Raw genomic sequence first — 14,382 nt, forward strand, 5'->3', positions numbered from 1 at the left:
AGAAATTTCCCATAATATCGCTTTATGGCATGCTTTTAACTAAAATACCTTCTTTCCAAATTTTCGAAGAAAGTTATAGGTTATAATATTATCCTAATGACAGAAAAAGAATCTTAATCACCAAAGAAAGGTAAAACTAAAAAAAATTGTGTAGTGTTATGAAATATCAGTAACAGTGTGAATAAATATTATAAACTTTTTAAATTCAATGTGCACATTTATTAACATCATACAAAAAAAAATTATGTCATCCATTATGTCTGCAGCTATAACAAATATTTCTGACTGCAAGGCAGCAATGCCTACTTAAATATATAACCTTACATGTAAATTAAATAAAAGTTCAAATTCATATAAGCTTACATTCTACTATATCTTGAAATGCAACCAAGAAATGTGAACAGATTTGAAAAATATACAATCAAGAAACTAAGTAGAAACAAAATTTTATACAAAATTGACTTACTCATATTTTGGCAGAAAAATCACAATGACTAGGCAGAAACTGTATTATACATACATTTTTTGGAAGGCAAAACTTCCATCACATTAATTCTTATATCAGCTGCATTGCTATTCAGACAAAATTAAATTATTATGGAAAGATAATTATTTCTTGTATAAATAATGAATTGCTAATATAAATATATACTTCAAACAATTAATTTATTTCTCAACACACAATACTGACAGAGTAAAATTGCATTCACCAATCATTTTTTAATTGCAATCATTAAATAACAACAGAGAGGCGACATTAATTATATTAGAATAATTAAAAAAGTAGTTTAAATAATAAATATGTTGACCAGAACACATAAAAAAATAAGTGGTTTGGCATTCACAAAAAACAAACAAATTTGAGTCCTGTCTTCAAACAAGAGGAAGTAATATTTTAATTCAAGTTGAGCACAATATGAATTAATATATTTTGATCATCCACCTTTTATTTAAGTCCAAGATACAAATATTAATTCAAATGATGATGATACAAATGCAGCATGAATGCAAATAAACAATAACAGCTTAGGAAACAATGAACTTGCAATTCAAATTTCAAATATTCATCATTTATCAAACAAAAAGGTGTACACAATTTTTTAAATAATAGTATTAAGGAAACATTATTTCATATCAAATGGAAAAGTGCAGATTTATATATTATTCCAAAGATAAAAGCAAATAAGAATTTCTTTGGTTTAATAACATTTATGTGCACAGTTTTATATAAAATTTAATACAAAAAATTCTAAAACTATACAACTAGAGAATGATACAACAAATCTATATACAATACCCAAAGCTTTATTGGAAAAATTAAAATGCTTAAATTATAAGAGTATAAAAATTTATATAAAATATATTTATCACTTAAACTATCAGATATTTCATATAGCTAACAAATAATCAGCACAAGAATCCAAACGGTAACTCTAAACATCTAAGAACCATAACAAAATAATTAAAAAGAAAAATATATAAACTCTCCATTCTTCCAAAAATCGTTTACTTTGATATCGTTCAGCTTTGATATTTAAAGAAAAAATTAACTTTCTCTAAAATTTACTTTTGTAACCAAATTTTATTATTTATCACTCAAATTATGAAATGTTTCACAATTCTCAACAAATGACGTTCTTTACCACAAAATACATATATATCAAATGCATTCATTAAAATGCAGTTGCAGATAAATTGATAGCAGATATTTATTCAAAAGTTATAGAAAAGTTGAAGATATTTATTCAAAAGTTATAGAAAAGTTGCAGATATTTATTCAGTTAGTTTCGCTTATTTAAATTGTGAAACATCAAAGACATTCAACTATAAAACAATTTAATGATCTGAAAATTTTCTAACCAAAATATATTAGCATAATTCTTTGTATTTTAATTTAAAAATAATAAACAATTAGATGTTCATACTTAAAAAAATGCCTACAGAATTAGAATGTTATATTCAAGCACAATTTTTATAACAAAAATATCTTAAATATGTATAAGCAGTATATGCATACACAACAAACTTTCAAACACTTACAGCATTAAAAGTACATTTCATTCAAAAGAAAAACATCACAGATATATCTACTAAACAGTATTGCTTTAAAAGATGATTGGAAGTATTCTAAGAAAAGTCATTTTAAATCATACAGAATTCCCACAGCACAAAAATTATTATTTATCAAAACGTATATTTTAAATAAAAAGTACATATTTTTACGTCGGAGCAGTTTCTCAATTTAAAGTTACATATTTTAGCAACAGCCAAAATTCATGCCTTGTTTTCAAGTTTTCAAAATAATTTATTAAGACGAAGCTAATCCATTATAAATGGTAAATTATGCATTGAAAAAGACATTTGAAAAAGTTTACTTTTACATTAAACCTCACCTTTCAGCACAATTATTTTATAATTTTTAATACAATTTTATGAATATTTAGGCTATTGTCCGATTATTACCACAGCATTTCTATAAATGAGGACTGTTTCATAATATTACAAATTAGTTACAATTACACAAGAACGACAAAGCTACACATAGTAAAGAAATGTTGCTCCCAAGTTCACTATGAAGAATTTTAGCAGTATGGGGGAAGAGAGGAGAAACTTAACAACACAGTGCGTAAAACGCATTTCATTTCAAAAATAGTAACTACTTTTCAGATACTATTTTAAATCAAGAAGATGAAATAAGTGTATTTAATTAAAATAATCACGATATAATTAATATTTACATTTAGAATGATCAAGTAGGAAATGTTCTTAGTTGTACACTTCTATCATCTAACAATATGGGGACAATTTTCACAATGGCTTTGTGGCTACATAAAGATGTAGAATTAGAAAAGTCACTGATTATGTTTTTATCTATTAAAAGTTAGCAGAAAAACGGGAATTGAAGAACAGATTAATTTAGAGGAGAGAACAAACCATAAGAAAAGTAAAAATATTAGCAAACTGGAATGATTTAAAAGGTAACAGTATCACAACGCAACTCACCATTTTGATTTCAGAAGTTTAACCATTTGTAAAATTTATCGATGCATCGAATAATAAAACAGACTTCAATAAACAATTTCTTCTATTAAATCAAATAAAAGAAGATAACACAGGATGTCAAAAATGTATCGGAACGTTACTAGTTACTCAAAAGCTATTAATCGCACATTAAAATCAAAAGAAAGTCATTTTAGAAAAATGATCTTTAAAGATGTATGCAATTTTTGGTTCTGCCGGGGGACATCTACATATAAAATTTCATGCGAACTAATTTTTTTTTTAATGGAAACAACCAATTTAAATTGCAAATTCATATTCTGCAAATAAAATTAGTTCGAATGCAAATAAAACTTTTCTATTTCAATGAAACGAGTGTCGAATTTATGAGAAATTGAAATTCGAATATAGTAACGTTAAATGAAATATGCAGATTTTTCGATATACCCCTAGATATAACTGATCAATTAAAACAATTCTTTCCTTCCATTAAATTGTTAATTAAACAAATAAATTGTGCACTTTTTCATATTTAAAAAATATTTTAGAATTTTAATTATATTTAAAAATTATTAATAAAACAAAAATTTAGATGCTAATCGGAAAAGCAGAAACTGAAAAATCGAGGTGCAAAATTTAAATAATTTCAGCTCAATAGTTCAAGAGACAGAAAATTCTAATACATGCCGAATTTTGCCATTTTCATCTTTTTCGAGGAGCTATTATACGTATTAGTTGGGGGAAAAGTATTGCTGAAATAAAAAAATTGAACATTTTAAATAAATAATTAGTCAAATAATTAATGTTTCCTTTTCAAAATAATTATGATACACAGAGCAGAGAACAAGCGTAAAAATCGATACAACAAACATTCGATTCAATTTTCTTAACTTTAAACATAATACATCAGAGAGGATAGAAACTTAATAGGATCAGAAGAAAGGATAATCCTAGTTGTTAAATCTTTGATGGAAACAGTTGTATAAATACGATTTTGTATAAACATGAAACAATAAAAGGAAAATAATAAATATATGAAAGGAATAAATTCTGCAGTTAACCTGTTAACTAAGCATGACGAAATACTTCAATGCAAAACAAGATTTAAAAAAGTTAATACAAGGAATATTTAAATAATAAATAGAAAATTAAAGCTGCAAAAGGCAAATTTTTAATTTTCGTTTTTTTTCCTACTAAAAAGCAATTGAATATAAATGCCACATCCAAAATTTTCGTAAATGATATTAATTTTCGTTTGGTGAAAACTTCATAAAAATCAAACTGGCATTTACAGCCATTTAATTACCATTTTTGCCTATTAAAAAAAAAACTAAGGAAATATTTTTATTTTATATAATTATTTATGTTTTTAGAATATTCCACAACTTTAAAAAAAAAATCTATATATAAAAAGCGATATAATGAAATGTCGAAGCATGCGATCTTCGAGATTCTAGTTCACAGCAGTTCCAATATACAAGGGGGGAGGGACTTCAAATGGGTATATCTCAATCTTAATTATGGATAGCCACAAAGTAAGATACGCCCGGGGTAAAATGAATGACTAAGTCACTGCGAATGAAATGTAAAAGGCACTGGAAAGTTATAAATATGACCTATTTTCAAAAGTTATGTATATGGAGGCATCACATAAGACTTATTCTTGTACATCTTCGGTTGTTTTACCGAAAATTACATAAAAGTTCGATTCCAAGAATTTTTTATGTGACAAATCATGTAGAATAAAAAGAAGAGAGAGAGAGAGCTGCCAAGGAAATTTGAAAATAAGTACAATAATGGACTCATAAGAAAACATAAATAATTTATTAACTCAAATGCCACAATTAGCTTGATTTTACGATTTGTAGACTGTGAGCAATAAGAAAATTCGAATACATTTTTGACGGAATGTACAGTTAATGGAAGAATTTGCTCGTTCGGGGCAAATTTATTCATGTAAAATATCGATACTTGAGAACAAAATATAAGAAGATTAACTCTAAACGTACTGCGAGTGGTAAAATTAGCTTTTTCAAGTGCATCGGTACGTTTAGCGTTAAAGACCGATCCTCCATTTAATGCTCCAAAACAATTGCTGCTAATACTAAACTTATTTACAGTACTTCCTTTTAAATATATAAAAAAATGTTAGTCACAAGCTTAAAGATAAGGCAAGTTGTGGATTACTTTCAAAACTAAAAATCTATTTTAAGTAAAAAACTTAGATTCAATTTCTGTTACTGATCAGCTTATGTTATCAAAACTGTCATATAAGCAACATCTAAAATATTGGGTGGTATACCATTTACAGGATAAGTTATTTCACATTACAACATCTCATAATGCATCAGAAATATTTAAAATAATAATTACCTACATTTTGATAAACAGTTAGTTGAATATTCATTTGTACAAAGATTACGTATCTACCATACACTATAAAAGTTAAATATTAATAAAATAATACCAAATTCATAATATAAAAAGTAAAAAATCTCATTAGCTGAGATGAGCAATATTCATCAAGTTTAAAATATATACCAGAATACATTTTAAAAATTCCAAAAATTATGGCATCTATGTTGAATAAAGGCATAGTTTATGCTAATTCTTACAAGTGAATTATTTCATGTAAGGCATTGACATAATCAAGGCAAGACAGAAGATAAAGTCGTCGCACATAAGAATAGTTTACTTTTTAAATCAGAAATAGTATTCTCAGAAGAAGTATTTAAAGGAAAATACATGCTTGATACATATTATTAAGAACAGCTTACAAAGTCTGATATAGCACCACATGATGGGTTACAAATGCAAAAATTCAGCAAGGCATATTCATAAAATATGTATACATAAATAGAATGCATATTTAAACTCTTGGAGCACAATATAACAATCAGTAGTTCTCTAAAATTACTTCAAAAGGCAGAAAAATGTATTTGAAATGGGTGAAATCGTGTAGCAAAAACATATTTCAAAGTAAGTTCTTATTTTTGCATTTCTGTTTTTACATGAAAAATAATATTGTGAAGATATTAATGCAGGAAGAAAGCTGCTAATTTAAAAAAGATATTTTTAAAATTCAGAAGAAATGCTGCATAAAAATAACAAGATAAAATCTATTTTTTTAAAGCACAAATCACTAATACCCACCTTATGAATATTAAACAAATTCCATAAAAAATATATTTTTTTCCTTTTGAAAGTGATTTCCTTTTTTTAAATAAAGTTACAACAACATAGGCATAAGAATCTACAAATAAAATGTAAGAATGGGAAATGACAAATCAATATTCTATTTTCAACAATATGCACTATCTTTGACACACTGAACAAGTGATTAGAAATATCTAAAACGATAAGCTATTAGTAAAAAGAGTTATTTGAACTTGAATCAATCAATACTAATGAAAGTGCAATCAATATGAAGCAAATAAAAACAGAACTCTCAAAAGAAATTCTAATTTCATTCGAATTTTCGTTTCAGCCAAAATTTTCATGAATATATATGGATTATGGCTTTAAAAAAGAATGTAACTATATTTATCGTAAACAATTATGGAAATTAAGAAAGATTTATATCAGAAAGTCAGAATGGGTTTCTTGATATTTTTGAGGTACATTTACAACATTACAAAACTAACAAACTTAGGTTTTCACCAAACATCTCACTGAATGTTTTCCATCTTATATTAATACTTCAGGATAGAATGCAAAACAGCATTTACCGAATGAATAAATTATACAAGCAAAAAATGGGAAGAGAGCTTTTAAATAAGATGAAGAGAAATGACTACTGCTTAAAAAGAACACAAAAAGTAACTTAAATAAATAGTGAAGACAAATAAAGGAACCAAATTTTTATTCTTCACATAATGAATAAATAAAATTTGTTCTACATCTAAAACTGAAATATCAAATAGTAAAATTCTATATATATGGCCTATAAATATTCATTTGAATCATTTTTTTATTTTGTAAATTAAATAGGATTTGACAACTGGTAATATAAAGTTATAAGTCATTTATGAACTTTGCATAAAATGTTTTGTGACTAACGGAAATGCATTTTCCAGTATTAAAAACATGCAGTTCACACATAAATAAAATGAAAGTGCCTGATATACACATATAAAAAATATGCAAAATGAAAAATGTCACCTTTAAATTAAAATTCTCTAATCTTTGGCAACAAAACTGAATTTAATGTATCTGCATACAGATGCATATTAAAAATTTCAGTTACTCGGTGAACAACTATAGATTTCCAAATTAGAAAATATCAGACTAAAGGGGGGGGGGACACATGATAGTACTTTTAGTTTTTTTTAACTGATAGAAATAGTAAGCATAAGAAATATTCTACGTTAATTCAACCCTTGTATGATGAAAACTTTATTCACCGTCAGTAATATCAGTGTCATTATGAAACAGCTTTTGCTTTGCACAAAATAGCATAACTTCATAGATGGCATTCCTGCAAAGAGAATAGTAATCAGGTATTATGGAGAACTAATGTTTTGAATTAATGAAAAATATGCAGAAATAAATGCAAATATTAACTTTAAAAAAGAATATCTGCAGTTTCAGTTGCTGACCAGCCTCCAGTGTCATCAGGATTGGCAGGAATAATTGCATCTACTATAAGGTCTTTATCAGCCTTTTGACAATTTTCAGACAAGGATGCAGCTCTGAGGTTTGATTGAGAAACACCTAGTTCGAATTCATGACTACCACTCAAAACTTGGGGTGTATAATTTGATAATCCCAATCCTAAAAGTAGAAGAAAAGGGAGTTCAAGCTAAATGCATGAAATAACATCTTAATGTTCTAAAAATTGGTACCATTAAAATCATATTTTAAATCAACATTATATTCTCGAAAATAAAATGTTCACAGTCAACAGTACAAAAGCAAAGAAAATATAATTTTTTAAAAAAGGCCACTTTATTTTGGTAACATTAAAAAGCAAACTAAATGTAAAAAGTGAGCAAATTTTTAGAATACTAAAGACTTATAGGACATAACACTAAGCATAAATTTTATTGATCCTCCCATATGAAATACAGAATGTCACAGGCACACTAAAATATAATTTACTTAAAAAGTAAATTAAGTAAAGACTTTCCAATTGTCATCTCTCACATATGGTTTATTGTTTATGTATATATAAGTCTGTTACAAATATTTTACAAATACATAGGAGTGAAAATTAAAATTAATAGATTTACAAAATTACTGCAAGTGAAATAGGCAACTTACACTTCAAACGAAATATGACAATTGAAAGACTAAAACTAGAATTTTCCTTTTATAAATTATCTTTAATTCTTCACACATTTTCACTTTTATCAATTCTTTTCATGGTGAGTTACTTTCAATATTAAAAGTTTGAAGAACATTTCAAAGGCTAATTAAAGTAATCAAAAAATCTAAAACTGATAGTACAACTTAAATACAAAAATCAAGCTATCCAAAATTTTATATCTAAAGCTAATGAAAGTAATCTTCTCAGAAATATTTATAATTGTTAATGCTTCTCAGCTTATTACATAACTCCAGGCATATGCCACACACATTCATTTAATAAGTTTTTGCTCCAATGCAAACTTGTGGGAAATCAATAACATTTTTAAGATGCATTTTGATTTTAATATCATCAATTAAACTCATATTTTAGGCTACAGAAAAGATTAATGCATATAAGCAAACAAATTTTGAATTTTAGAAGATGAGACTGTCACATGACAACTTTTTCACAACTGTTCTAAGCAAAGACACTCATACACAATTCAGGAAATAATTATACATGAAAAATTAACAATGCATTTTTTTTTTTCAGTTTCATATTTAATTACTTTTGAACTAGCTTAACCAATGCTATAAATTTAACAGCTTTAGTGTCTAGCTTGCTAGGCAATAAATCCATTTAAATTGGGAAGGCATCAGCAGTACTATCTAATTGGTAATAAAGATATTCAATAAAACTAAATGGAAGTATTCACTAAAAGTTCCAAGTAAACTGCAATTAACTTGTCCTACGCCTATTAATATCAATATCTTTTGAAAAATACTGCAAATATGATTATGATTAATGATGGCTCATACTGCCCAATTTTATTAGTGCATTTTAAACACCAAGTAGATAAAATATATAACATTATAATGAAGAAGTTTAAAAAGAATATAATTAACAATCTGCAGCATTCCTTGCAACCAGCCTGCAGAAAGAGTACTAAAAACACAAATAGAAATGTGATATGATAACCGAACACAATGCTAAAATACTGCAGTATTTCCAGCTGTGGAAAACAATTAGATTTTGTTTCAGAGACTGACCAATTCATTTGTATATCATACATTCGGCTCCATCAGTCACTCACACCATTTTAATTATTGGTACATTAAAAAAAAAAAAAAAAAAAAAAAAAAGGGCAATGCAGCTGTTTGGAGAATGTCTTCCATTTAACTTACACCCCCTACTGGAATCTGAATACATAGTTAACACACTATGTGTACAGATTCAGATTTGAGAGCATCAGGCAAATCTGTCTCATAATACCTGGTTTCAAATACTTAAATTAATATAGCAACAACAGTCGAATGATGATAAGTATATTCATTACAAAATTGAGACATTGTGTTTCTGGCAAAAGCAATATCCGGTAGCCCTATTTGCAATAAAATATAAGCATCCAATTAAAGTTCCATATAGTATTTTTCTCATCGAGTTCGTTTCCTGTATCTCGTTTTCCTTTACTCCATCTGCTAAGACCTAACTTATTTTAAGAGGTAATGTAACCTGCCTTTTAGAAAAATTTTTTAATCTTACCTTAAGCTTATTTATGTCTGTATTCTGATCCAAAGAATTCCTTTTTAGCTCAAAATTTACATTGATTATAAACTAAGCTGGTCACAGTTAATTTTCACGATAACCAAGTTTTATTACAATTTGGTTTAATTCTAAGTTCACTTTTTCCCACTTTAATGCAAACCGTAAAGACTTATGAAGTATACAAACATAATCTTCGCTTCCTTTTACCGCATAGCCTTCAGGTTGCTTCACATACATAAGAGCATTAAGGCTTCCAAATAATAATAATAAAAAAAAGCTCTTTTTAAGGTGGAACCATTTTAAAATCGATATAAAGTGCATACTAACAAAACAAGTAAAAATGTTATATAAAAATTCACAAGTGATGCAAAGACGTCAGTAAAATCAACACCAGGTCTTTACCTAAAACTTTGAAATTTCCTCACATTTTTCTCATCATGTTTAACATTATAAACCCGCCTGCTTTTTACAACTTTCATATTCAAATATGGTTTGCCCCAATCCCAAACCTTTCTATTCTGTATTAATTTCCTCTGGCATAGCTTTATTTCGTTTATTTCTTACTGCAAAATTTGAGTTTATTTTAATATTTTTGGTATTTCAATAATGTATTTTTATGCTGAAATATATTTTACATGATTTGCTTCATATGATTCATCTACGGAATTTGAACTAATTTCTACTTCACTACCGTATTTGTCGTTGAAGGTTTAAAATTAAACTCGACGAGATCAAACGGCAACATTTTTTTTACAATACCTGTTATGTTATAAACCACAAGCACAAATTGGATACTCCGACTCGCCGGAAGGCACACAGCAAAATCTGAATGATCAAACCGCTATCACAACAACACTGACGAGAACAGTGATTGAGTCCTACGGACCATCACCGGCCACGGTACAGCACTTCCCTAAGGAAGTACATCCCGTCAGCGATGGGACGAGCCAGACCACCACCTTTTAGTGCACCCTTCAACTACCATGCCAGAAGATTCTCCTCCTAAATTACGAGGTGCCACCCCCCCCCCTCGTAGGACCTCTAACCCCAACCAATTACATTTCGTTTCAGTGATCGAGCAATTCATCTGCTTATCCAACAAAGACAATTCCCCTCCAGCATACACACACAATTGTTCGTCCGATGTATTCCTTTTCTAAAACAAATTAGTAATGATATTACTGACATACATTTAAGTTAGGAAAAAAATCATTCAAATTTCCAGAGGAAAAAGAACAGAAAATAATATTTTCTCTGTAATTAAAAATTACGCATATTGAGACATCAAGGAAGAAAAATTGCTTCTATAATCATTTTTATACACTATTAATGAAATGTAAATTTATCAAATGAAAAAAACTAACTATTATGGTTTGACTAAATCTGGAATGATTAATTAAGATTTAAATATGAAATATAATTTGCATAACGATATTTATATCATGGAAGAATAATTTGCAAACCCAAATGTCTTAAGAATTATTGACAATATAAAAGGTGTAATATACGAAGGAAAACTGACCTAGTATATAAAGAAAAACTGTGCTAGTATACAAAAGAAATGTGTCAACATGCCATGCTAATTCAATGTAATTTTAGAGAATTTCTGATTAAACGAATTAATGGTTAAAAACGAAACTATTCAATTTACAATTTCATAAACAAGATACGATGCATTAATAAATGATCGATTACGATACCATTAACAAACTTACAATTTTATAAATAAGATACGATGATACGATTAACAATAAGATACCATTAACATTAAAACAAGGTATACAAATGTGTATACAAATTTCTTTTATTCAATACTTTTTAAATAACTAAAAATATATACCATGATTATTACCGATTCTAGAGAAAATAATCATAAGTCTCGAAAGAAAGAAACTTATCAGTACTTACGAGAACTGGAATCTGATCCCACGGCCGTTGGAGAATTGAAAGAAGAATTTTTCCAGGAATCAACCTCTTCTCTAGGAGAAGGACTAGCATTTTCAGAAGGATACTCAAATGTAGATGTTGCTCTGTCATCAAACTGGATACTTAACTATTAAAGAAATAAATAAATGTAATTCTTTTTTATTCACACATATTTAATCTTACTGACATCCTAAATTACCAAATCATAGGAAGTATAGCACTGAATACATTATGGATATTATGTTATTCATCATGAGCATAATTTAACAAAATTAAAGGAAGGAAACACTCAGAATACTTCAAAGAATTAGAGGAGGAAACAAGGGATAACAAAAAATTTTTTCTTGATTGCAATTTCATGCCGAACTACATTTTTAACATAATTATTACATATTCGTGGTAGAAACAACTGTTCTTATAAAACATTTATTTTCATCGAAGATTTTATTCATTTCTGTCATTTTCCAAATGTGTAATCAGACTGAAGAAATAAAATCATGAGTGGCACAGTTAATCATATTTACCAGAATGGGCGAACTGTTTATATGTAGAAGGTAGAATGTACATGAGCTTAAATTTTTCCTATTATTTTGAAAAATGCAGTTGAATGCAAAACATTAAATTGAAAAAAAAAAAAAAAAATGGAAATTTTAAGAATTTGAAGAAAAGCTCAGTAATATAAATAAATCACTTTTTTTAATTGGACGACTAGTATGAATATCGAGCAATCAGTATGAACTCACACAAATAGGCATAGTTCGTCAACGGATTCTGAGACGACCACATTTCGACTCCATCTCATTAAGGGGTGAGACGCGGAACGAAGAGTGCATTTCCGGTATTCCTTTTGACCTGGGATATTCCCTATTACATACTAGTAAATTTTAAAGATCTTCTTTCATCTTTCTTTTCACCCCTATTTTGAAGAATTAAACACATCCTAATGCAAGCGCAAAAACGCGGAGGGTTTTACAATCCGTTGCTGAACTATACTTATACATTTATAAAAAGAATATCTTTTTTTTTTTTTTTTTTCACTGCGCGATAAATACCTACATGTCAAGTCTCATTCGGGAAACTTTTTTTAAAATTTCATAAACATATCGTTTGTAAACTTTGATTTTAAAGCATAATTAGTTAACTATCAATAGCGAGTGATGCGAGATGGAAATCTATTTTCTACGGCACCGGGCAATTTAATTGCTTCATTCAATACTTTTAAATGCACTGGTTCATCTCTTATAACAGCGATACATATAAATAATAATTCGCTTTTTTTCGTTTCAAACATATTTATTCATATTTGCAAGCATTGCATCTTTATATGGCTGCATAAAATTCGATACGGAGAGATTTGATTTCATTTATTTAATATTAAGATTTTTCTTTTTGCTGGTTTAAAATGGTGATCTCAATACCAATAATGATCGATTTCATTAAGTACAAAATTTCAACTAAAATGCTTTGGAAAAATGCCGGGCTTTCCAATTAAATTCTTATCATAACTCTCTGTTTTCATTTCAATTGTTTGCAAATCCTCTGCTCATAAAATGAGCAATGAAAACGAAATCGGACGGCATGAAATTGCAAATTTCGCCGCCAGATGTTTACACAGTTCGGAACGGTGAGAATATTTTCATCATTTCAGGAAGGAAGTTTCCTTGAACTATTTCAAATGCGATGGCTGTTCGCGTTTCGAAAGAAATGCCTGTAGCATGAAAAGTAATCTTGGTGTTGCAGATGATTTAAAATAATTCAAATGCTTAAAAAAATGGTAATTTGTCGAGATTTCCACATTTCAAAACGTTAGGTGATGTGATGAAAATGTAAATGGTTTCTGAACCACTGATTCCGTCTTGACGTTTCATTTGCTACAAATTACAAAATCAAAAGTATAAACAATGCTCCCAAAATTTTTTGCACGCAACAAATAGATATAATCATTAAGAACTGCATCAGATGAAATTATTGAAAAATAAACAATTTCTGAATGTTGTAACTTGAAAAAAAAAAAAACATGCTATAATGAATTCTTTATATTATCTCCTTGTATAAGCTTATAAATATACTCACAAATCAACAAAGGTTGGGTAAACACATTTTGTCGAAAATTACAATTTTTTTTTAATTACGAACAAAAACTCACACATTGTCACTTAGGATGCCGAAGCTTTTACACACATTTTCTTCAATAACCAAGGATAAGAGTTTGAGTTCTGAAGGGCATTAATGGTAAATGAAAAAATTTTCGAAAGCATCGTGTACCATTCACATCAATTGTTTACTTTCCTCGAATAAGTCAAGAAATTTTGCTCCTTCCTCCCACCGTCATATGGAGATGGAGTAAGATGGCGTCCACTATTCAGGATCGATACATCTAATTGAAAACAAAAATCATCATGCATCCACTTTTTGTGTTCAGCAAAGCACTAATTCTCTATATTTCCTGACACTAAAAATCGAAACAAGGCAAAATGTTATCACTTACCGCGGCTTCAAAGTTTCAAGTGATGTACTTGAAGTTGAAACTTTGACCCTCCTACGATCATAACAATTATGTTTTGTAGCATAACTATGCATTTGAAATCGTTAAAATTTTGATTTCTTTTCTTTCTTTAAAG

General features: G+C 28.1%; 1 protein-coding gene across 2 annotated transcripts in view; it reads right to left on the reverse strand.

Moving 5' to 3' along the window:
• Positions 1 to 209: 209 nt before the first annotated feature.
• LOC129960076 (uncharacterized) overlaps positions 210 to 14,382 on the reverse strand; it is a 40,211-nt gene continuing 26,038 nt past the window's right edge. The window contains exons 2-4 of one of the 2 annotated variants that reach the window (XM_056073166.1): positions 11,744 to 11,888; positions 7,564 to 7,773; positions 210 to 7,477 (exon numbers count right to left, since the gene is read on the reverse strand). In XM_056073166.1, the coding sequence (XP_055929141.1) occupies positions 7,565 to 7,773; positions 11,744 to 11,888 (354 nt within the window). In that variant the 3' untranslated portion in view covers positions 210 to 7,477; position 7,564. Of the gene's footprint in view, positions 7,478 to 7,563; positions 7,774 to 11,743; positions 11,889 to 13,929; positions 14,139 to 14,382 lie in introns of those variants that run through there. The other variant, XM_056073167.1, reaches the window with a different exon arrangement.

Source organism: Argiope bruennichi, chromosome X2 (genome assembly GCF_947563725.1).
Source record: "Argiope bruennichi chromosome X2, qqArgBrue1.1, whole genome shotgun sequence".
In the NCBI taxonomy this organism is placed as follows: Eukaryota; Metazoa; Arthropoda; class Arachnida; order Araneae; family Araneidae; genus Argiope; species Argiope bruennichi.